This window comes from Hemicordylus capensis, chromosome 13 (genome assembly GCF_027244095.1).
Source record: "Hemicordylus capensis ecotype Gifberg chromosome 13, rHemCap1.1.pri, whole genome shotgun sequence".
In the NCBI taxonomy this organism is placed as follows: domain Eukaryota; kingdom Metazoa; phylum Chordata; class Lepidosauria; order Squamata; family Cordylidae; genus Hemicordylus; species Hemicordylus capensis.
In genome coordinates this window covers 2,528,623-2,552,787 of record NC_069669.1, presented here as the reverse complement: position 1 = coordinate 2,552,787, position 24,165 = coordinate 2,528,623, and the positions used below count along the sequence as shown (strand labels likewise).

The following is a 24,165-nucleotide window of genomic DNA, read 5'->3' as shown; positions in this document are numbered from 1 at the left end:
TACATAGGATTACATAGGAGGCTGCCATTAGTCCATCTAGCTTAATATTGTCTACACTGACTGGCAGCAGCGCCGCAAGGTTTCAGGCAGGGGTCTTTCCCAGCCTACCTGGAGATGTTGCCCAGGACTGAACCTGGGTCCTTTCTACATGTATAGCAGGGCCTCTTCCACTGAGCTACAGTCCCATCCCCAGTACATAAATAGCTCCTTCTTCTGATGCAGAACCTTGTTCCGTCTATTGTCTGCACTGACTGGCAGCAGCTTTCCAAGGTTTCAGGCAGGAGTCTCTCCCAGCCCTGCCGTTGAACCTGGGACCTGCTGCAAGCAGAGTTGGTGCTCTAACACTGAGCTATGCCCCCCACCACAATTTGAACCCGTGACTCCCCGTTCCGAGTGCAACACTTTAACCGCTACCCTGCACTATCTTTCCAAAGACCTTGAACACAAAAATGGATGAAAAGCAAGCCCCCCAAAGATCCTGGGTTCTGTACTTCAAGCCCTTCCTTCTGCTTCAGAGACAGAGAAAGCAAAAACCCAATTAGCTGGATGGGGATGCTTTTCCTGCTTGAGTGCCTTTGACAGGAGGTTTATTAACCAATTATCAAAGCCAGACGCATCCAGTCCCCGCCCCTCCAGAAGCATCGTGCCTGTGGTTAACTGGCAACCGAAATCTGCAGAGAGAGTGGCTGTTCCTTTGGGGACAGACAAATTGGATATTGATTAGCATCTATTGCTAATGGCGGGAACTATTCATAGCGCAGAGGGGTCTAAAAATAGACACTCACCCCTCCTCTGAGCTTAGCTCCTCTCCTGCGATGGAAAACTCATTTGCCCTCCTTGATGATGAGGCAGTTCTGTGGGCAGCGAAGGCAGAGAGGCGTCTCGTAAGGGTGGCTGGGCGGTGCCCCATAAGTTCTCCGCCATGCTTTTCGGTCCTTGTTCACTTTCGCTTCCTCTGAATCCTGGCCTCTGCTTGTTTGGGACTTGGATCTTCCGGTGGCCCATTCTGACAGACAGCAGGCTTCTGTAGAACTAGACTACCTGGCACTTGAAACCTTGCCACAGGAGGATATGGAAACTCTTCACATTGGAAGCATAGCAGGGCTCTCTTAAACCGGATTAAGAGAGTGCTGGGAATCTTGCCTGATGAGCCCACCCTTCCCCATCTTGGTTCGAAAAGCCTGTCCTTGGATCTTTGGATGGGAGGAGAGCTGGTCTTGTGGCTGCAAGCATGAATTGTCCCCTTTGCTAAGCAGGGTATATCCTGGTTTGCATTTGAATGGGAGACTATATGTGAGCACAGTAAGATATTCCCTTTAGGGGATGGGGCTGCTCTGGGAAGAGCACCTGTGTGCTTGCATGCAGATGTTTCCAAGTTCCCTCCCTGGCAGCATCTCCAGGTAGGGCTGAGAGAAACTCCTACCTGCAACCTTGGCTTAAAGAAGCTGCTGCCAGCCTGTGTAGACAATACTGAGCTGGATGGACCAATAGCCTGACTCGGAATCTGGCAGCTTCCAACTTAAAAGGGATGAGAATAGTTCTCTGACTCATTTCGGCTTGCTGCTTTGGCTACTCCAGTTACGCACAAAGTTATCAGAACTATATGTTTGTACTGGGAATGGGAAACTGCTCGTCATTTGGTCCGTAGGGGACCAAGTGGGTACAAATCAATGCATCATATTGTTGCTTCTCTTTGCGTGGTGCCTCCATTGTAAGCGTCAATGATTTGCAATCACAAGAAATTAAGTCTATTGTGGAAGTTTACTGTTCTGCAGAGGAAAGGGATTCTGGGAAATTATTTGTCTAAACCTCCCATCGAATTGAGCTACAGTTCCTACCTTTCCCTGACCCCATTTCTAGGCCTTTAAAAAAGAACCAGTTCTGCAGAAATTAACTTCATGCTACCTGTATGTTAGGAGAAGCTTAATTAATTATGCTGCATAATCACTATATGTAACTCATTGCCACAAGATGTAGTGATGGCCACTAACTTAGGTGGTGTGAAAAGGGGATTAGATAAATTTATGGAGCGGGAGAGGTCCACCAGTGACCATTAGTCCTGACTGCTAAATGGAATCTCCTCATTCAAAGGCAGTATACTTCTGAATGCTAATTTCTAGAGGGGTGACAGTGGAAGAAGGCTATAGCCTTCATTCATTTTGGACTTTCTAGAATAGCCCACCAACTGTGTGAAAACAGGATGGAAAAGGTGAACCTTTGTTCTAATACAGCAGGGAAATTGTTATATTCTTCACTTCCTTGAAAACCTTCATGACGGCTAGTGGAACATAGGAAGCTGCCATATACTGAGTCAGAGGGAGCTTGAAGCCTCAAATGCTCTTCCCATCCCCTAAGGGGAATATCTTGCAGTGCTCAGACATGTGGTCTCCCATTCAAATGAAAGCCAGGGCGGACCCTGCTTAGCAAAGGGGACAATTCATGACTGTTACCACAAGACTTGCAAGCGACTTGCTATGACTCAAGGCAGAAAGAGAGTTTAAAGCAGTTATGGTTTCCGATACTTCTTCAAACATTGACTTTCAGTCTGTCTCCAGGCTGAAAAGAGACCTTGTGCCCAATTTTATTTATGTCGTAATTGCAATATTTATACCCAGGCCTTTGGACTCAAAGGCCTACCCGGGCGCAGTGTACAGAATAATTGGCAGAGAATCTGAATCTACACTCAAAACATCTCAGAAACAACAGAACCCAGTACCCCATGGCTTAGCAACCCATGGGGGTGGTTGGCACCCTATGTGGTCTACACACCACTCGCTCTGGGCTACCCTGGTGCCCCCCAAGTGCAGTTATGGGGCAGGAATTATGGAGGTCCATCATTCCCTATGGGGAAGAACTTTACAGACATGCAAACTCCATTATATCTTTAAAAATCAGCCTTCTGCCCAATTCCTTTGAAATAATTCTGGCAGCTTCCTTGCCCCCACTGGGCACTACCACCCACCCTACTCTGCTCTGGGCCACCCCTTTCCCCCCAACATGAAGCTATACTTTTGCTAAAACCTCAATTCTTCCCTAAGATAAAAATCCTATACTTTAAAAATTCACCAAAACCCAGCCCTTTGCCCAATTCCTCTGAAATTTGGGTGGTGGTTTCCACCCATTAGGCACTACCACCCCCACCCACAAGTTTTTCCCTGGGGCCATTTTTTAAAATCCAAAATGTTTCAGATTCGGATTTTGCAATTTTGAACAAAGAACAAAATTGGGGTGTTTCGGATTGGCTGATTTCGAATAAAGTCACCTGTACACTTACTTGTGGTGCCTATAGTTTTACCACGTGCTTCTATATGGTGTGTATTTTCTTTGGCCCAAATCTCCCCCAAGTCCCCATACTTGTTTGAACACTTTCTCTCTCTCTCACACACACACCCCACCCCCATGAACAATCTTCAAACACTTGCAAAACTGCCCGGGGAAGAAGCAGCAAACTGGGCCTTCTGCTGCCCCATAGAGGAGAAAGTGATGAATTGCGAGAGGTATCTTAATCCGATTGAATTGGATGCATCCAGGTCTACCAGAGAGGTGCACGAAACAAATTCTTTGATTCGTTTCAAATTTGAATCAAATTTTTTAAAAAATGTTTTGAATTTGAATCTGGTCTGAAAGTTTGATTCAAATTCAAATCCATTCAACCCTGTTTTGGTATTTAAAAAACAAAACAAAAAACAATCAGGGGGCCTGAATGGTTTTTTAAAGTTGCCAAATGGTTCTCAAATCAAAATTTGAAAATCTGATTCAAATTCAAATCGAATTGCCCTTTGAAGGGGTGATTCGATTCGAATTCAAATCACTCGAATCACCCAGATTTGAGACAGATCAATTCAAATTTGAATCCATTTGCACATCCCTAGTGTATACATCACAGCGATATACAACAACAGGAGGTTCCTAACTGGACTGCTCTTTGCAGGGAGTGAAATCTGAGATAGCTCAAATAGCTGCAGATCTTCACCTTCTCACCATTGGGATTGATTGCTCCTAACTCAGAGGCTCTTCCGCCAAAGAAAACGCGAAAAGTCAGACATCCCTAATAGGTTCCACACAGGGCAAAATGGAATACTTTATTGTGCAAAGTGCAGGCACAAAACGCCAACAAAGAGCTGCCTAACCTAACCTGCTGCCCTCACTAAGCCTTTGAGGGTACTGATTACCTGGGGAGTACAATACTGGCACAGTATGGTAGGGTACCACACGGATCTTTATTCTGCACACTAAACACATAGATAGATACTTTATTTACGGCCGACACTAAATACATATAAATACATACATAAATGTATGACTTCTCACCGACCACCTCAGAAATAGGCTGAGTTCTTCCAGATGAAAAGAAAACATATCATCACTGAGACATATATTAAGAATGTTCAGTGTCCCCTGGTAAATGAGCACTCTCTAAAAGTGCAGATTCTCTTTATTAAGCGGGGGGGAGCAACTGGCCCTATCCATCCCCAACACAACATCCCTCCAGTGGCCGTTGCTGGTGTTTCTTTATTTATTTATTTATTGTGAGCCTTTTGGGGACAGAGAGCATTTTATTTATATCCATTTAAACCACTTGGGGGACTTTTGTTGAAAAGCGATATATAAATCTTCTTCTTTATCTTACATAGGAACATAGGCAGCTGCCATATACCAAGTCAGACCCATTGGTCCATTTAGCTCAGTATTGTCTACACAGACTAGCAGCAGTTTCTCCCAGGTTGCAGGCAGGAGTCTCTCTCAGCCCCATCTTGGAGATGCTGCCAGGGAGGGAACTTGGGACCTTCTGCACGCAAGCAGTCAGCTGTGGCCCCATCCTTTAAAGGGAATATCTTACAACACTCACATGTAGTCTCCCATTCAAATGCAACCAGGGCAGGTCCTGCTTAGCAAAGGGGACAATTCATGCTTGCTGCCACCAGACCAGCGCTCCTCCAGAAGATGACCTCCTTCTCCTTCTCCTTCTCAGGAAATCAACTCTGGCTGATTAAGAATCATTCTTGTCTGTTAAACATTAATTTCCCCCTCTCCACCACAGCAAGCTCTCTGGAGAAGCCCTTCTCATTTTGTCAAGGTAATAAAAACAAGGAGAGGGAGGGAGACCGTTACAACTCTTGTAGGAAGACGGATTCAGCCGGCAACAGAAATCCTAGCAGTGGGGTGGCAAAAAAGAGGGCTTGCTAGAATTTATGAGGTTCAATAGCCTCTTAAACGTTTTATGAAGCCACCTGTTACCTGCACACTTTTTATTTCAGAGGTAGATACAGAAGTAGAGAGGAACACTGTATGGGCAAAGTGGTGAGAAGGAGAGCTGGTCTTGTGGTAGCAGCATGAATTGCCCCCTTTGCTAAGCAGGGTCTGCTTTGGTTTGCATTTGGCTGGGTGACTACATGTGAGCACTGTAAGAGATTTCCCCTTAGGGGATGGGGCCGCACCTCAGTGAACGAGCATCTGCTTTGCATGCAGAAGGTCCCAGGTTGAATACCTGGCAGCATCTCCAAGTAGAGCCGAGAAAGACTCCTGCTTAAAACCTTGGAGAGCTGCTGCCAGTTGTTGTAGACAGTACTGCACTAGATGGACTAAGGGTCTGACTCAGTAGATGGCAGCTTCCGATGTCCCTGTAACTTGCTCCACACCATCCAGGCCTGAGGCTGGAGGTGAGCCTGGGTCTCACAGGTCCATGGACGCAGAGTCCAAATTGCAAGGCTATGGTCATCCAAGGCGATGCACTCTGTACATGCTTCAGGGGCACCCTGATTCTTCATGTATCACAGGGCCCTTTTTGCACAGGTCCCAGTTTCCAGGGCTGCATCTTGGCTCAAATTCACCCCTGTGAATACATAGATCTGAGAGGGACGGTGGGTGTGGGAGCCACCTTGAGGCAAAGATTTGGAGCTGGCTGCCCTCCTGCAGAGGAATTAACACCTCTCTCTTGCAAGCCCGGGAGATCCCAACCCCACTGAGTATTTTGTTTTGCTTTGCTTCATTGTTTTGCTAGGCATGCAACTTTACAAGACAAAGGTGTCAACATGAAGTGATGCAAGACCGCTCTGACAACAGGGAGCCCCTCTGTAGGGCTTGCAAAACTGACCTTCCCTGAAAGCAACCTGAAGGCTACAATTCTATGCAGGCTTACGTGGGAGTAAACCCCCACGGAGCGCAATAGAACTGATTCTGAGCAAATGTACCTGAGGGCGGCTGTACTGTGTCAACAGGAATAACGGCCTTTTGCTCTCAGGCATATTTCCCTTCATTCCTTCTTGTCTCTTCTCAGTGTTACCGCCCCCCACTGTAAGATCCTCGGGGCAAATATCTTTAAAAAAAAAAAGTCTTATGTTTCGGAATAATATAAACCTGAATGGATGGTGCGGTATGAATTAATGAGTCGCAGTACACTCTCCTCAGCATGCTGACTGAAAAAGCCCCGCTGTACGCAACTGGGACTTACTCGCGAGTCGGTACGCTTTGCACTGCGGTCTTCCGAGGCAATCCAATTCCAAGGCGCTTCGGAAATTTAGCCCCCACTGTGTTCCATGCATCCTAAGTAAGCATGCACTCGATCTCAGCCTTACAGTAGCTCACGAGAGCGAAGGCTGGTGCTTCTGCGTGCTTGATTTTGAGACAAAGAGAGATTCCGGAGGGAGTCCGGATTGACTTCGCAATAACGCCGCCGTCCCGTTCTTTCTGCTCTGGACATTCTCCCCGCTAATCTCCGATACGCGCGGGTTGGGGAGGGGGCTCTGTATTGCTGAGAAGGGCGAGAGGGAAGGGAACGCTGCACTCTGCATTTGCTCAGAGACACCATCGCCACTTCTTCTTTTGCATGCATTTAAAAAAAGGCTGAGCCTGTGCCACTGAAAAACTAGGATGAGCCCCTTGCTCCGAATTAAACTCTGAGTATTTAATTCTCTCTCTCTCGCGCACACACACACACACACACACGCATTCGTCTGGTCAAGGGGCAGCCCGCGCCTTTTGGGGTCCTCCTAATTGCTTTCACCCAGATATTTTGCTCATTTAAAAGTCAAGAATTGGGTATCCTATTTACTTGGGCTGGCCGAGGACGTGATCCTTCGGCTGTTAGGCATAGGTGCTGTTAATAGGGAGCCGTTAAAAAAAATAAAACCCTTCCAGGGCAATTAACCGCCCCGAAAACACCGATCAACAGGCGTGGGAAAGGGACGCGGCTGCCGCTGTCCAGAACAACAGTCTCCAAACTGGACGACGCGCGCGCCTCTCTCGGCTGCTTTGCGCACGGAGAAAAAGCCACTGACCACCAAGGCTGTGTGTGTGTGTGTTGTGTGTGTGTGCTTCCCTCCGCCTTCCGAGGGGGCGGGCCTTGCGGGGTCTATATAAAGGCGAGCCGCGGTTCTTTCCAACTCAGATGAGCCAAGTCGCTGCACCTGCTCCCCTGAGCCCGAGCTTGCTGCCTGCCTGAGCCCGGCGCCCTCAAACGCCCAGCCTGCGCGCCGTCCGTCTCCTGGTAGCTGCTCTTTCCCCCTTGCCTTCCAATGCGCCTGGCGGAGATGATCAAAAAGATGGGTCCCAGCGAGTTGGAGCTCAACATCCCATCCAAGAACTGCTACCGCATGGTCATTCTGGGCTCGTCCAAGGTGGGCAAGACGGCCATCGTCTCCCGCTTCCTCACCGGGCGCTTCGAGGAGCAGTACACGCCCACCATTGAGGATTTCCACCGCAAGTTCTACAGCATCCGCGGCGAGGTGTACCAGTTGGACATCCTGGACACTTCGGGCAACCACCCTTTCCCCGCCATGAGGCGCCTCTCCATCCTTACAGGTGAGACCCCGTGACAGTCGCCAGTTGCTGTCGCGATTGGCCTGATATTAATGGCCAGAACTGCTCGGAAATCCTGGTGGGGTGGAGAGTAATCTATTAGTTATTCACATGCAGCCTCACCATCGCCTAAGTTTTTTGCATTGACTGCACAAGAGAGGAGAACTAAGAGCTTGACACTATTAATAGTATTGGCCTGGCCTCTGTGCACTTACCTGGGGACTACAAAATCCTTTGGAAGAGAGTGAAGTTTACTTGTGTGGATCTCTTGGCAGAGTTGGGAATAGCAGATTTAATAGTTCTTGCTGGGGATTTTCTCTCTTGCAACCTGTACAAAAAGTGGCAGGGAAGCGGAAAGAGAAAGTTGTCCACTAAGGGAGATCTGTTTCTCCTAATATGTCTGTCTTCTCCAGATGGAAAAATAACCTGATGCCAAGCACGTTTGCTAGGGAGAAAGCCCCAAGTTTGCTTGCACAGAGTTGTAGCTGTAAGCTCTCCAGTATTCAGCCAGGCTTGCTCCTGGGTCAGTGTTCTTATTAGCAAAGTACTGAAGTACTTTGCTTTAGAGGTGTCATGCAATTGCCCATAATGTCTTGTCCAAGAAGGGAGCGTTCGTACAAAAGAAACTTAATCTCTCTGCAGGGTTGCTGTCGGGTTCCTCAAAGAGAGCCATAAACCTTGGCACTCTAAATCTCATTTTATGACCTGCTGGGATTGGCCCTAATTACACTGCGGCTTCCCTCTGGCTTTTGCAGTTGGCGCTCAGGCGTTCTCAAAAGTTTGCCATGTATGAGGAATCTGTTGGGGGAAAGAGGAAGATAATATACCTGTTTGTTGGGGGGGGGGGGTTAGCCCCTGGGGAGATTGCAGAGATTGCTCTGAAAAATCTCTTGATTCCTGTTCGGCAATGTGGATGTGAAAGCAGCCTCTGTCTTTCTCCCAGTACCCTACTTAAAATAAACACCTGCCCGCACACCTGTGGCATATGCTTTGTTGTACACAAGCAGAAAGCAATAGTGTGCCGTAGTTCAATCTTCGAGTGCATTGCTTGGTTTCTATTTCTCGGGCGTTAAGTAGGGAATATGAAAGGAAAGCTGTTGGAACACACCACAGAGCCTAACCCTCTTTCTTTTGCTCTTCTTCCCCCTCCTGCAGGAGATGTCTTTATCTTGGTCTTCAGCCTAGACAACCGTGACTCCTTCGAGGAAGTCCAGCGTCTGAAGCAGCAGATCTTGGAGACCAAGTCTTGCCTGAAGAATAAGACCAAGGAGAACATTGATGTTCCCCTGGTCATCTGCGGAAACAAAGGTGACCGCGATTTCTACCGTGAGGTTGACCCCCGGGAGATCGAGCAGCTGGTGGGACAGGATCCCAAGAAGTGTGCCTACTTCGAGATCTCGGCCAAGAAGAACAGCAGCCTGGACCAGATGTTCCAGGCCCTCTTTACCATGGCCAAGCTGCCCAGCGAAATGAGCCCTGATCTTCACCGGAAGGTCTCCATCCAGTACTGTGATCTCTTGCATAAGAAGACTCTCAAAAGCAAGAAGCTCTTGAAAGATGGGGACAGCAGTGCAGAAGCCTATGGCATCGTGGCCCCCTTTGCCCGCAGACCAAGCGTGCACAGTGACCTTACGTACATCCGAGAGAAAGCCATCCGGGGCAGTCAGACGAAAGACAAAGAGCGCTGTGTGATCAGCTAAGACTTTTGCCCCAGAAGCTTCCCAGATGAGATGGGGAACAGTGTCTGTCAAAACTGGTTGCCCACGGGTGGCACATGCCTTCTGCCCCAAGGGGTTGCAACGCCCTCTAACTCTTTCCATGGGGACTTTTCAGCTGTTCCCCTCAATTTGAGTTTTTGGAGGAGGGGGATCGGAGATGGCTGTTGGTGGTTCCCTGGCAAGGGACTGGCTGAGGACTTTTGAGTGCAGAAGAGACTGAAAACAAACATTACAGGAGAGACAGTTTCCTCCAAGCTCTCTGTGTTGTGTTTTGTCTTAAGAGACTTGGGAGAGAAGTGGGGAGGGATAGAGCAACTGGCTACTGCTGAACTCCCGAGAAGTTCTCTCTGAGGTTGTATCTGTCTGTGATGTCCGTGTGTGGTGGGATGCAACCCATCCAGGGGAAAAAAGCCAACCTGCACTGCTGCTGCTAAACATATGGCAAACCTCTCCACTGCCCCCTCCCACTTGTGGGAGCAGCAGAAGCTGTTGGGAGGGTGGCTGGAAAAGCAATGTTTACATTTGTCCTTTTTTCTCTTTTTCCCTTGTGAAAGAGAAAAAAATGCATTAAAACAGGCACCTTATGTTAAGTATTGGGTCCATGGACGTGAACAAAATATTTGCTAAGTGTTTCTACAATGCATGATGCTGTTTTGATTTTTTATATATTTTTTTACAAAATAAAACTTGAAAATTAACTTTTGGGTCTGGCTTCTGCTGTGCTTCTCTGCTTTGTGGGGCGGGGGGGAGAGAGTGCAAGTGGGCACTCCACTCTTGGGTCCGGAGATACATATTTATAAAATGTATGTGCACACACACGTGCGCTCTGTGTGTGTGTGTGTGTGTAATGAGACATAGGGGAATTAAAGTAGCATGCAAACTTGATTCCACTCTCCAGTAAAAATGGGTGTCTTAATGGCCCAGAAAGAAAGCATGACTCAGTGGGTAGAGTAACATGAGTGCAACTAGTCTGGAGTGTCTGTTCTGTGAGAACCAGAGTCAGAACACTGAGAACAGCTGGGGAAATCTTTGCAGCGGGTGGTGTGGAAGAGTGTAATACCTGTAAGCAAACAAACCATTGCAGCTCTAGACAGCTGTGTCTGTTTTTCCTGGCTCAACTGCCAAATTTGCTCCATGGGGGTGGATTTAAGGGCACGGATAAACTCTCTTCGACCAGAATCTTCTAACCCAATTATCAGCAGTTCAGTCGCCCAGGAGATGACGCCTACTGGCCGTTTAGGAAAGTGCAAGATGACACACACCTATTAAGGCAAAAATCATAAAGGAAAAGGTAGCCGTGTTTGGAGTGAGGGTGGAGGAAAGTCTTTATCTGGCTGAACCTTGAGCCTAAAGCAAAGTTCTAGAGAACTTCAAAAGCTCTGGGACAATGTGATATTTTAGTGATGCCAAAGGTATTGCCTTATTTGGGGTATTATTCCCCCCCCCCATCGAGAACTGATCATCATTTAGCCATCCTGTTAGTCTAGCTCAGCAAAATCCCTAGCTTGATTCCACCTTCAGACGAAGCCTCCTACCTAGTCCAACATCCTGCTACCAAAACTGCTGGCGAGAACCACACAAGCAGTACGTGATGGTGAAAGCTGCCTATTGGATGTTCCCCGCATCTGGTACACTGCCCTGAACACAGCAGCAAGACATAATAACCAGCCATCTGTGAATGATTTTTTTTTAGCAGGAATCAGTTTCTCAAAGTGGTACAGAGTGAGAAGATGGCGAAAACGTATCTTCTAACAGAGCAAGTGCTCAGCAAAACAGAATTGACTTGATACATAGATCATTCAGAGATGCTTACATTAGGGCAAGGGTCCCCAAACTTGGTTCCCCAGAAATTTGTCTGCAACTCCCATTACCTCCCGCCACAATGACTGAAAGAAAGCCCTTGGGAACTGTAGTCTGTCTGGAGAGCTTAGCATGGAAATCCCTGCACTAGCTTGTTTTCCTAGCCCATTTTTAAGTCCATCAATCTGTTACTCTAAGTCAGGGAAGCGGAGCGTAGGTTGATTTGCAACAGAAGGGCACCCAGCAAACTTGAGTCTGAAAGTGAAAATCTGAATCAAGAACTGGACAGGAGGCCAAGTGCAAAACGCTTTGTTCAAAGAGTCCAAGAGGCAATATCAGCCAGTTAGCCAATAGACAATCTCTCCACAAGCAGAAGTTTCTACACAAATTATCCTCACAAGGTTTCAAGTGTGGGTGAGTGTCGTCTTTTTACAAGCACCAAAGGGTGGGGAAGAAAACCCTTAAGCTACAGGCAGCATTGGAAGTTCACCTCTTAATAAAGACACTCATGAGGGTGTTTAAGCTTGCAGCCAGGAAAGAGGAAAATGGGAATTGAATGGTTCCTTTCTCCCCATTGGCCTAACTTCCTGGGATTTATTGGACACTGGGTCCAAATTTGGGGAAGCTCTTGTGGCCCTTTCCCCCACTGCAAAACTGAGGTTGACACTTCATTCGAGAGTGGTATGTACACTTCTGTAATGCCAGTGAAGCATTTTCCCTCAGCACAACTGTATTTAATGCAAGTTGAGCCCAAATTCTTGTAATCTCCAAATAGGCCCTCCATTCAACGTAGGGACATTCCATTCAAATCTCCATATTCCCCAGGAGCTTGTCTGCACATTTAGTGACCTGCCAAACAGAATGCAGCTCGTTAGTCTTAGAGCCCATCAGGAACTGATTACACTGAAGAAGAATTATAAGATGGACCAAGCTGGGTCCATCCAAGCCAGCATCCTGTTTCCCACAGTGGCCAACCAGATGTCTCTGGGAAACCCACAAGCAGGGCAAAAGCCCTCTTTTGCAGTTCCTCTTCAGCAATCGGTATTGAGGTAGACTGCCTCTGAACATGGAAGGCCCATCTAGCTAACACGACAAATAGCAATTGCTAGACCTCTCCTCCTCCATGAATGCCTAGCCCCCTTTTATAAGCCACCACTGCATCCTATGGCAGAGAGTGCCATATTCTGCGCTGTGTGGAAAAGCTTTTGTGAGTTCTGAATCTCCTGTCAACTTGCCAGATGACACCATGTTCTAGTGTTATGAGAAAGGCGGAAAAACTTCTCTATATGCTTTATATGCTATAAACAGCTCCAGCACATAGAGTCTCTTACCATTTACGCCCGTTCTGAATGGCTTTGGGGACTTTAAGTACTAGCCATCTAGAAGTGGAAAAGTTTTCCTTAACAGTGAATTGGTGTCAATTCTGGTCACCATATCTAAAAAAGGACATTGTAGAACTGGAAAAGGTGCAGAAGAGGGCAACCAAGATGATCAGGGCCTAGAGCACCTTTCTTATGAGGCAAGGCTACAACACCTGAGGCTATTTAGTTTAGAAAAAAGATGACTGCAGGGAGACAGGATAGAGGTCGACAAAATCATGCATGGTGTGGAGAAAGTGGATAGAGAGACATTTTTCTGCCTCTCACATAACTCTAGAACCTGGGGTCATCCTATGAAATCGATTACCATGAAATTTAAGACCAACAAATGGAGGTACTTTTTCACATGCCACATAATCAACCTATGGAATTCTCTGCCACAAGATGTGGTGACAGCCAACAACCTGGATGGCTTGAAGAGGGGTTTGGATCACTTCATGGAGGACAGGTCTATCAACGGCTACTAGTCGGAGGGCTATAGTCCACTTCCAGCCTCAGAGGCAGGATGCCTCTGAGTACCAGTTGCAGGGGAGTAACAGCAGGAGAGAGGGCATACCCTCAACTCCTGCCTGTGGCTTCCAGCGGCACCTGGTGGGCCACTGTGCGAAACAGGATGCTGGACTAGATTGGCCTTGGGCCTGATCCAGCAGGGCTGTTCTTAGTGGAAAGTGCAGAAAACCTTTTTGCCTGTATGCAGTTAGAAATGTCCAATGTCTTTTCTTCCTGAAGTGTTCTGATCCATTCTCTTTACTGACATGCTTTTTTAAAAAAATCAAACCGCTCTTGATTTTTGCTTACCTGCGTGAGACGGCAGACGGCGGGAGGAGTTGATTGCCAAGCAACCAGCAGACCACCACAGGTGGCTGCCAAGGTGTACCCACCTTGCGAACTCACACTGCAAGGCTTGTGTTACACTCAAACTGCATCTCCCATCCATCCCTGCTCTGGATGCTTCTGCAGAACCTCCTGTGGATGGAAAATTTGCAAGTCCCCAGAAGGAAACATTGGCCACTTCTTTGCACGACAAGTGGCATTAAATGTACCAAGGGTGAACCACAGGAACTCTGCCCTCGATGACCCCTTACCTGTCTCCTTGTACACACCCTCCTTACCTGCTGATGATAATCCACTTTACTGTACTCCCAGCTTGGGAACAAAACAACAATGAGAACCTTCCGGGGCGACTTTGGGACGGGGCCAATGAACTGTACTTGGGCACCTGAAACAAATAGCACCGTTGTCGACACAACACTCCAGCCTCCCCGCCGCGATCAGACAATGCCTTTAGCCTTGTAAATCTCCAAGGGGGGAGGTGGGGTGGGGGCAGAGAATGCAATCAGCCCTTGTTCTCTCAGGTTGTTCTCTTGCAACAGCCTCCCTCTCCTCCGTGACCTCTTTGCTGGATGCTCCTTGGCCTAGCCACAGAAACACCTGCCCACACGTTCCGCCCCCAGTGACCCCAGTGCCGTGATTCTGAAACAGGCCAGCCATTATGCAGGGGGTGAATCAAGAGGGGAGTCAGAAGTCTTCCTCCCTCTCTCATAATATTAGAACTTGGGGCCATCAGTGTGTACACAACACTACACAGTCACACTACACCAGCCAGAGTGGTGTAGTGGTTAGAGTGCTGGACTAGGACCGGGGAGACTCGAGTTCAAATCCCCTTTCAGCCATGAGACTTGCTGGGTGACTCTGGGCCAGTTACGTCTCTCTCTCTCAGCCTAACCTACTTCACAGGGTTGTTGTGAGGAGAAACTTAAGTATGTAGTACACCACTCTGGGCTCCTTGGAGGAAAAGCGGGATATAAAAAATAAATAAAAATAAATTAATTAACTTTCCCTCCCACAGAAGTAAAGGATTGCTGTCCATTACTCTCAGAAAAAGGGCTGGATTTGAGATCAGCACTGCAGCAAAGACGAAACTTGTGCTCCCCTCAAGAGTGGGTGGCTTAACCCTCACTTACAGGAATCCTGTCGGAAACTGAAGGAACCTTACCCCTCATAAGGACTGGCACTTTGGTAGCCTATGTAGGTTAATGTTCCGTCACGCTCTAGTGCGACCAAGAAGCAGAATCCAGGTTAAGGCTATGTAGACAGGGTTGTTTTGGTTCTCAGTGGGTCCAACTGAGCTCTCTGGGATGAAATAAAAGCACTTCAGACTGGCTTTAGTGATGGTGGAGTGGTGGGGCTTAGAGGGGTAGGAAAAGGACCCAAATTATCCAACCCAGCCATCATAGGAACCTAGGAAGCTGCCATATACTGAGTCAGGCCATTGGTCTACCTAGCTCAGTATTGTCTACCCACACTGGCAGCGGCTTCTCCCAGGTTGCAGGCAGGAGTCTCTCTCAGCCCTATCTTGGAGCTGCTGCCAGGGAGGGAACTTGGAACCTTCTGCTCTTCCCAGAGCGGTTCCATCCCTTGAGGGGAATATCTTGCAGTGCTCACACATCAAGTCTCCCATTCATAAGCAACCAGGGTGGACCCTGCTTAGCTAAGGGGACAAGTCATGCTTGCTACCACAGCTCTCCTTCCAAACCTGATGGGCCTACTACTAGCTTGTAGTAAGGGGCTTCAAAATGTATTTTAAAGCAATTATTATAGATGCTTCTTTGTTAGATAAAACTGTGAGTTAAAAAATTGCACCTGGCAAAAAAAAAATGTAAATCTTTATATTAACTGCCTAGGAAAAGCAGGGTATAAATGTACAGATGAAATGAAATGAATCCACAGAAAATGAAATCCACATGGGGGATGCAGATCTACTTAGCTGAGAAGCAATGCATATGCAGGCAGGCTTGGAATTTAACAACCCATTTATTAATACTATTTCAGAAACAAGTATTCAAAAGAGAAACAAATCTAAATAAATATACATACACACATGTGTGCGCTGAGGGCTTCTTTGTCAATCCGGAGTCTCTGAAGATGAACCAGGATAGGTTTATCTCCTCGAAAAGTCTGTTGGAATTCAGTCTGGTCTTGCAACAGTTTGTGCCACTGCAGGTTACAACCAAATGGAACATTTCCCCTTATGCTGCTTATGGTGCCACAATTGTCAACAGAAGTACCAAATAATCTAGGGTCTGGGAGGAGACAAAGAAATCACTTCTTTCCACAACTTGCTTTCTCTTTAAAAATTCAGAGTGCGTTTATACATTCAATAAGATCAGGGACATTCAATCGTTCCTGGACTGTACCACTGCAGATTCAGGGAGCTGGTGGCATGCATATTCCTCCCACTGAAAAATAGCGTATCAGGGATATATTAGGGTGGTGACTTCTCTATGTGTAAGGGTTTTTTTTAAAAAACCCAAGTATTTCACCAGGCAACCCCTCTACCTGCTACCACCTGCAGCCTCAAGACGTGGTTCAGTCCAGAAACAGCTCTATGACCTGATTTCTGCGGAACGCAGAAATATACGTGGACGTTATATGCACATTCCACCCAGCACAGTGCATTAAAAGCACATGAGCTGCTGGAACGTGTCTGATCGGGCACAGAGTGTTCTGCTTCGGCAACGGCCCATGCTGCATTTCACACACAGCCCCTCCTGGAAAAAAAAAAAATCAAATCAAATCAAAAAAGGAGTCGCTCTGGAGCGCAGAAGGCTGCTTCCTCTCTATTCCTTGGGGATCTCAAACATGCATAAGCTTTTGTACTTCTGCAACAGTTCACTCTTCGTCCGGACTTGCTCCCGGAGGCTCTGGAGCTGCTGCTGCTGCTGCTCGGGGCTGACGGAGATGCCCTGCATGGTTTTGATCAGCTTGCGCATCTCCACAAATTTGGTCCGGAGCTCGTTCAGCACCTGGTGCACATCTGGGCTGTCTTTATCCATGCTGAAATGGGGGGAGAGAGAAAGCAGCCATTAATGCATCGGCACACCATGTATGGGACAAACGGCCAGGGCCCGCCTGCTGCCCTGGCGCTCTGCCTGCAAGTTCAGAAATGGGAATTCAGGGGGGATTTGGGAGGAAGCACCCCCACGGCCACTCATTAGGAACTGCAGCTTCCCTGGGAAAGCACAAAGCATTGTGGGCCTCTCTGAGATTTTGTTTTGCTAGATACCAAGAAAGCAGACCCACAACTGTCCCATTTTCTAGAGCACAGGTCCCCATGCTTGGGTCTCCAGATGATGTGGGAATACAACTTCCATCATCCCCTGTAGCAGGGGGTGATGAGAGCTGCAGTGCCATAGCATCTGTTGTATACTGCCCAGACACGGGTTTTGGGCAGTATAGAAATATAATAAATAAATATTATATTAATTATTAATTTATTATTATTAACAATAATAAAATGAGGACCCAAGCTTGGGAATGCTGATTCTAAGATTTTTTCATATTCATCTGGTGAATTGGAACAGAATGTCAGCAGGAAACTCCACACACACACACACACACCCATGCACCCCAGTGTTAGGAGAGGCTGCACCTGTCCCCTGTGTGGTTTGGCTTGTGCTGAGGTGCAACTCTCTAGCATGACATAAAAACACCAGGCCTCAAATTTTCAGATGTAAAAATGTCCCCTTTCCAGCCTTTTCTATAAGCCAGGGTTATTTGGAGCAAACACATGCCAGATTTCAGCTTTCCAGATGGCGTGAACCTAATAATTTTGGTTCATGCTTCATGTCCCCAGTTTTGCAAGAGAGAGATGCACAAGTCTCTGGTTTTAGAGACCTTTGTAGCCCTGAACATACAAAGCTGCTTTCTACCGAGTCAGACCCTTGGTCCAGCTGTCTCTGCATTGTCTACACTGACTGGCAGCATCTCCCCAAGGTTTCAGACTGGATTCTTTCTCAGCCCAGTCTGGAGATGCTGCCAAGGTTTTTGGTAACGCAGGGCAGGTACTCTACCACTGAGCGACAGACCCTCACCTTTCTGGATGGTGTGGAAGTATGTTAACTACTTGGGGATACACCTTGTCCCCTGCCCCCCGGGGCTTTGTGGGTGATGTACCATTTCCAGACTTTCCTAACAATCAGCGTGCCTTGGCCAAGGTGTGCCCCTAAGTTCAGCAACCTAAATCTTGTGCAAATACTTTTAACCATTATGCCCACTCCTGGGTTAAATCTAGACCCATGGGTGAGAGGTAACCGGGGTATTTGGCTGGAGAGAAATAAGACGGAGTATATCTCCCGCCCAGGACCATTATAATTCCCTTGCTGGATCAGGCCAAAGGTGCCCATCTTCCAGCACTGCGTTTGCAACAATGGACAGCCATAGAAGCCTCTGGGAAGCCCATAAGAACAGCCCTGCTGGATCAGGCCCAAGGAAGCCTATCTAGTCCAGCATCCCGTTTCCCATAGTGGCCCACCAGATGCCTCTGGGGAGCCCACAGGCAAGAGGTGAGGGCAAGGCATGCTCTCTCTCCTGCTGTTGCTCCCCTGCAACTGGTATTCAGTGGCATCTTGCCTCTGAGGCTGGAGGTGGCCTATAGCCACCAGACTAGTAGCCATTGATAGACCTGTCCACCATGAATCTAAGCCCCCTTTAAAGCCATCCAAGCTGGTGGCCATCACCACATCCCATGGCAAAGAATTCCATAGAATTCTTGCCTTCATCTGGGTCCTCCTGGCCCAGACAAAGGCAAGAGCCATTTATCCTCAACACCCGGCATTCTGCAGCACACTGCCTCTGAACATGGAGGTGCTATCATGGCATCACAGAAAACAGTCACTTTCCCCGCCCATTTCCAGCACTCTGATTCCAAGAGTCGCCATGCTCGTCCTGCGGTCGTGCAGAGGCTGGAATTCAGTGGTAGGCTGCTCCTGGCTGTGGAGGCTCCCTTTAGCTACCTTGGCAAGAGAAAGACACACACACACACACACACACACACCTCCCTTCTCCCGGGGATTACCATTTAATAATGTCGTGCACAAGGGGCAGGAAGGAGTAATCCTCCTGGCCTTGGTGCTGGGGGGCCGCCGCCGGCGGAGGCTGTTGCTGCTGGGCCTGGGAGGGCGGCGGCTGGGCGGGGGGAGGCTGGAACTTCTGCTCGGCCGGCGAGGGCTGCTGGGGAGGCGCCGGCGCCGGCGGCTGCTCCGTGGCTTGCGGGGCCGCGGCCGGGGCCGCTCCTGGAGGCGGCCCAGGAGGCTGCTCGTCCAGCCCGGATCGCGGCCCCCCGACAGCTGCAGCTCCAGGCGTGGCCATGGCGGCGGCTGCTCTCTCGCGTCTCTGCTGCTCCTGCGCCTTCGCTTTGGTCCTTCTTGCTTCTATTTGGGGTCCCGCTGGTTTGATCTCTGGCTCCCCCCTTCAAGATGCATGCATTGTTTTTTTGCTTTCTCTATTTCCGTTTTTGCATGATGATGATTTTTCTTCCTTTGGGGCTCTTTTGCTTTCGCTTGCTGCAATGCCTGCTCTTCCCCCCCCCCAAAAAAACCCCTTTTTTGCTCTCTCGCGTTCTCTGACCCCTCGGCGCGCTCTCTTTACTCAATGAAGACCTCCTGGGCTTCCTCTCCCCCCCCCCCCCGCACCCCCGCTTTGCTTTCCCAGCGACACCCTCCCCCACCTCTCTCCGCTCGCTCGGCCTGGAGTCGTCGCAGCGCAAGGACGAGGCGGCGCCCCTCCCGGCGCGGCTTCTGCACGCAAAGGAGGCGTGGCTCGAGTGACGTCAGCCGGGCGGGGGGGGCGAGCGGGCGCCGGAGGGAACCCAGCTGCTGCTCCGGCCAGCTGCCCATGTTTTGGAAAGGCCTTGAGAGTCGTCGGGGGTGGGGTGGGGGGGTTTACTTTCGAGTAAAAAACGTGGCCGCGCACGGGACTGCAAGGACACCCCATTATTGCACGGCCACGAATGTGGACTTAGGAAGGCACATTTACTCAGAAGTAAAGACAGAGTTGAGGAGGTTGGTTGGTTAAGTGCCGTCAAGTCGGGTGTCGACTCTGAGCGACCACAAAGAGAGATTCTCTCCAGCCTCCCACTTGGCCTTGAAGCTCTCTCAGTGGCGCATTCATGGCTGTTGTCATTGAGTCCCTCCACCTTGCTGCTGGCCGTCCTCTTCTTCTCTTGCCTTCCGCTTTCCCCAGCATGATGGACTCCTCAAGGTTGCTGGGTGTGTCCGCAGTAGGAGAGTTTGAGCCTGGCCCTTTGTGCCTCGAGTGGAAATTCTGGACTGATTTGTTCGAGGATCCATTGGTTGGTTTTCCTGGCTGTCCGTGGTCTCCTCAGAAGTCTTCTCCAGCACCCAAGTTCAAAAGCGTCAATACTTTTTCCATCTTGCTTCTTCAAAGTCCAGCTTTCGCATCCATAGAGTGTCGCAGGGGAAACCACGGTCCGGATGATTCTAATCTTTGCAGGTATCTACAAGATGCCGTCATAGCATCTAAATATCCTTTCCGAGGCCTTAATTGCAACCCTACTAAGTGCCACCTTGATCTCAGCAAACCTGTTACGACCGGCAGGATGGCGCTGCACGTTCTGAATAGCCTGCGCTCCGATCCAAGGGCAGAAGGAAGACAAATACGATGTATATTTATACACTGCTTTTCAACCAACGTTCCCAAAGTGGTTTACATAGATATAAATAAATAAATATAAAACAGCCCCCTGCCTGTCCCCGAAGGGCTCACAATCTGAAAAAGCAACATAAGGTAGACTAAAGCAACAGCCACTGGAGGGATACTGTGCTGGGGATGGATAGGGCCGCTTGCTCTCCCCCTGCTAAATATAAGAGAATTGCCACTTTTAAAAAGATGACTCTTTGCTCAGCAGGGGCTTCTACACACAGCAGGCTTTACTTTACCACAAGTTTACTGGGAAGCTTTACTGTGAACTTATAGTTGTCCCAAAAAACCAACGCAAAAAGTTGATTTTTTTTTACCTCAGATATAAATCAGGCTACCTATACTCTAAGCTGCAGTGAAAAACCCAAATTGTGTATGAACTGCTCCCCGATAACCTGCAGGGACTTCAGGTTAAATCTGGCTGATGTGCGAATGCACCCCCTCCATTCCAAAGGAGATGCAAATTAAAGGGCTATAAAAGCCATGTGTGAAAAACTTCCAGGGGAAGAAGGTAGGGTTGTGTGAAACGTTTTGTATACAAATTTTTTTTTATCCCAAACAGCCTGTTTCGAGTGTTTTGTAGACAAAACAAAACACCCATTTTCCAGATCCAAAAGTTTTGTATACAAAACAAAACGTCTCTGTTTCGGCTACAAAACGTTTTGTTGTTTCGGACCTCCATTTTGTGTTTGACATCTCTTTGAATTTCCCGCCCTTCCAGCCTTCCAATTGGTGACCTAAAGCATGGGCTGACCTGCTGACAGTTCCCTCCTTGTTCCCCATTGGCTCTTTGGCCTCTTTCCACTCTTTGCTGACCCCACATTGGCCAGGGGAAGGGGCGAAGAAGGGGCAAGGGTGGGGGGAGTTGAAGGAGGGGTTTCCAATTCATTTATTTATTATTATTATTATTATTATCATTATTATTATTATTATTACATTTTACATCCCGCTCTTCCTCCAAGGAGCCCAGAGCGGTGTACTACATACTTCAGTTTCTCCTCACAACAACCCTGTGAAGTAGGTTAGGCTGAGAGAGAAGTGACTGGCCCAGAGTCACCCAGCAAGTCTCGTGGCTGAATGGGGATTTGAACTCGGGTCTCCCCGGTCCTAGTCCAGCACTCTAACCACTACACCATGCTAGCTCTCTTTTTTGGGGTGGTGGGGAAGAGGAGCTATTAACTCTGAGTCCTTCACAGGTACTTCAACACTCTTCTTTTTCTCTGGATTGAACCAGGGAATGTTTGAGAGCAAAAAAGGGCTGACAGTGTCCCAATTAATGACTCACCCCACCTGGATGTGATAATAAACAGGTGCCCAATCAGCAGGGCAGAGGCTGCTTACTTACTTCCCTATTTCTTCCTCTCTGGAGCTGAAAAGGCAGCATAAAACCAGTTGTTTTAGAATAAAGAAGCCCCTCTAATGCCATCAGTGAGAAAAGGGTAAGAATCTTGAGGGCTGTTTTTTGCAAAAAAAACCTAAATATACTGTAGGCGTTCTGACAATAGCTTATGAGTTGCCATAGGCTACATGTGGTTTGTATGTAATTTGTTCCCAATAATTGTGGCTGCAGATGATGGGAGTTGTAGTCCGGCAACATCGGGGGGGGGCCAAGGTTGGATGCCCGTATTCTGTAGCACATGGACTGATCCTGTTTGTCCCATGTGAAGTTTTCACCCACTTGACCATCTTCATCAGGTTTGCCCTTAGGATTGGGAACCCCTTATTATTTTTTATTTACATTTTATATCCCGCTCTTTCTCCAAGGAGCCCAGAGCAATGTACTACATATTTAAGTTTCTCCTCACAACAACCCTGTGAAGTAGGTTAGGCTGAGAGAAAAGTGACTGGCCCAGAGTCACCCAGCTAGTCTCATGGCTGAATGGGGATTTGAACTCGGGTCTCCCCGGTCCTAGTCCAGTGCTCTAACCACTACACCACGCTGGTTAGTACTTTTTGTTGTCTGCCCTCAAGGTCATAATTTTATTTTGCATTGTCTGCCCTCAAGGTCATCATTTTATTTTGCATTGGGGAAGAGGGAGGCAGGTTGATTCTCAGCCATTTCCCTCCTGCCTCCTGTCTTCTCTTTGTGCCATGAAGTGTCTTCGTCCTTGGGACCCTATACACTTGCTTTAAAAAGGCGGGGAGGGGGAAGGCAAACTCTGAGGCGCTTCACACGATTGGTGTGAATCGCCAGAGGGGGTTCTGTGGGGAGAGTGGGCTTAGCTCGATCTCCCTGCAGACGATCAAGAGGCAGCCCTGGGCAGCCGGATCAGCCGCCCACACGACTGCCGGCTCCGTCATGGAGTGGGCGTGGGCTGCGGGGATCCGGGGCCGTGTGGCCCCCAGAAGTTCCAGGGGCACGCGGGGCATGCTTGAGAGACCCCCCTAGCCCGGAAGGCTGCTTGCAGCCTCCGGGTAGGGGGTCAACTCGTGTCTTGCCGCACGCTGCGGCAACACATGAGCAAAAAGATGAGGTTAACGGAGCGCTCACTCTGTTAACCTCGTCTAAGGGGAGGGGTAATTAGGCGGGCTAGCCGCCTTGGGAGCACTGGACTCGCCTGCCAGCCCAGTGGTTCCCACGATCCCTGGGAAGCAGGCTGAGCTCCCTTAGCCCACTTTTCAGTGATTGTGAGAATAGCTCCTCTCATTATAAACCAGATTCTAGGATTTCCATGAAATGGCATTTGGCAATAATTTCAGAGATCCATCTTGTTCTGTTCCTATGTAAAATTTCATGCACGCTGAAATCATATAAAGCTTCGTCGTCATCTGAATTTAAGGCTGGGCACTGCTAGCAAGATAAAACAGAAGAAGGAAGTTGCTCCTCTCCAAAGAGGGAGACTGCAGTTGATATGGATAGCATATGACCAACTCCAAGAACATTTGGCTGGATATCCACATGCTTAATTAAACACAGAAATGGCTTGGCTTCCCAGAGAGGGGAGGGGAAATGCATCAGATATCCCCCATTTATCCTTCTGTCCCTCATTTCCTTGTTTTCTGACTCTTCTATGTTTCCATCTCAAACAGATCCTTGCAGTTGTCGATTAACAGCCAATGACAGACACTCCAGGACCTTTGAATGCCATGGCATTTTGTCTAAAGACTAAATATGAACAAGCAGGTACTATTTATACACCAAACTTAAACCTTATTACAAAGGGTGCATTAGTTAATTGCATACTAAAAATAGGAGACATTATCCGCAGGTGATGGCAAAAATAGGTGCCAACAGAAGCCTGGGTGAAAAATGGGCTGTTCTGCTGGGCCTTGGATAGGCACATAGGAAGCTGCCTCATACTGAGTCAGGCCATTAGACCATCAAGCTAAGTACTGGCAGCAGCTTCTCAAAAGTTTTTTCAGGCAGGAGTTTTTCCCAGCCCTACCTGGAGATGTCAGGGATTGAACCTGGGATGTTGCACATGAAAAGCAGATGCTCTACCAATGAGCGATGGCTCCATCTCATAAGGGAAACATCTGACAGCATTCACATTTCTCGGTGAACAAGCCATGAGGTGGTAACAGCCAACAACCTGGATGACTTGAAGAGGGGTTTGGATAACTTCATGGAGTAGTGCTCCCTGATAGCTCACAGGGGCTTCGGGGTAAATCTGGCCGATACTTATTTATTTATTTATTTATTTATTTATTTAATACATTTCTATACCACCCAAAACCCAAGTTCTCTGGGCGGTTCACAAAACAATAAAAACAGCCAATAAAAGATTAAAACATTTCAACAATTAATATTAAAAAGTTAAAACTATTAAAACACAATTAAAACAGTATCTAATTAAAAGATACTGTTATGTGAAAGTACACCCTCCATCTCGGAGGAGATGCGAATTAAAGGGCTTTAAAAACCCGTGTGAAAAACATCCAGGTAAAAGCACATAAGATTGCTAAAAACGAGCTAAAACCTGGCACCCAAGCTTAAAAACCCACTAGAGGCTGACCCAGCAGAGCCCTTC

At 48.2% G+C, this 24,165-nt stretch overlaps 3 protein-coding genes and 1 long non-coding RNA gene across 16 annotated transcripts in view; 2 read left to right on the top strand and 2 right to left on the bottom strand.

The window, feature by feature from the left end:
• Positions 1-24,165, top strand: part of PEMT (phosphatidylethanolamine N-methyltransferase) — a 167,560-nt gene that overhangs the window by 110,204 nt on the left and 33,191 nt on the right. For 5 of the 12 annotated variants that reach the window (XR_008311930.1, XR_008311929.1, XR_008311927.1 and 2 more), the window contains one exon: positions 23,225-23,318. The exons of 3 other annotated variants lie outside the window; for them this stretch is intronic. Coding sequence is in view for 3 of the 9 variants with exons in the window: in XM_053275816.1 (XP_053131791.1) it covers positions 6,002-6,041 (40 nt within the window). In the remaining 6 variants the exon portion in view is untranslated. Of the gene's footprint in view, positions 1-6,001; positions 6,190-7,387; positions 7,514-23,224; positions 23,319-24,165 lie in introns of those variants that run through there. 4 more of the 12 variants (XR_008311931.1, XM_053275816.1, XM_053275824.1 and 1 more) reach the window with 3 other exon arrangements.
• On the top strand, positions 7,497-10,213 carry RASD1 (ras related dexamethasone induced 1). The gene is made up of 2 exons (XM_053275825.1): positions 7,497-7,800; positions 8,953-10,213. Exons 1-2 carry the CDS (start codon positions 7,515-7,517, stop codon positions 9,495-9,497), a joined length of 831 nt encoding a protein of 276 aa, XP_053131800.1. The 5' UTR covers positions 7,497-7,514; the 3' UTR covers positions 9,498-10,213.
• On the bottom strand, positions 11,614-14,823 carry LOC128336364 (uncharacterized). 2 transcript variants are annotated; one of them, XR_008311933.1, is made up of 4 exons: positions 14,691-14,823; positions 13,807-13,913; positions 13,493-13,660; positions 11,614-12,164 (listed from the first exon to the last, which is right to left on the bottom strand). It is a non-coding gene; the product is annotated as an uncharacterized LOC128336364 (long non-coding RNA). The 2 variants fall into 2 exon arrangements; XR_008311934.1 differs by having other exon boundaries at positions 13,576-13,660.
• MED9 (mediator complex subunit 9) lies at positions 15,490-19,164 on the bottom strand. Its single transcript, XM_053275827.1, has 2 exons — positions 18,552-19,164; positions 15,490-16,531 (listed from the first exon to the last, which is right to left on the bottom strand). The coding sequence occupies exons 1-2, from the start codon at positions 18,842-18,844 to the stop codon at positions 16,315-16,317; spliced, it is 510 nt and encodes a 169-aa protein (XP_053131802.1). The 5' UTR covers positions 18,845-19,164; the 3' UTR covers positions 15,490-16,314.

What these genes read in the sequence shown, in the direction of transcription:
- MED9 (XM_053275827.1), bottom strand. Translation starts at nt 18,844, where the DNA reads ATGGCCACGCCTGGAGCTGCAGCTGTCGGGGGGCCGCGATCCGGGCTG. An exon ending in GTGCACGACATTATTAAATG is followed by an intron (nt 16,532 to 18,551) that starts GTAATCCCCGGG and finishes CCCCCATTTCAG; the next exon opens with CATGGATAAAGACAGCCCAG.
- RASD1 (XM_053275825.1), top strand. Translation starts at nt 7,515, where the DNA reads ATGCGCCTGGCGGAGATGATCAAAAAGATGGGTCCCAGCGAGTTGGAG. An exon ending in GCGCCTCTCCATCCTTACAG is followed by an intron (nt 7,801 to 8,952) that starts GTGAGACCCCGT and finishes CCCCTCCTGCAG; the next exon opens with GAGATGTCTTTATCTTGGTC.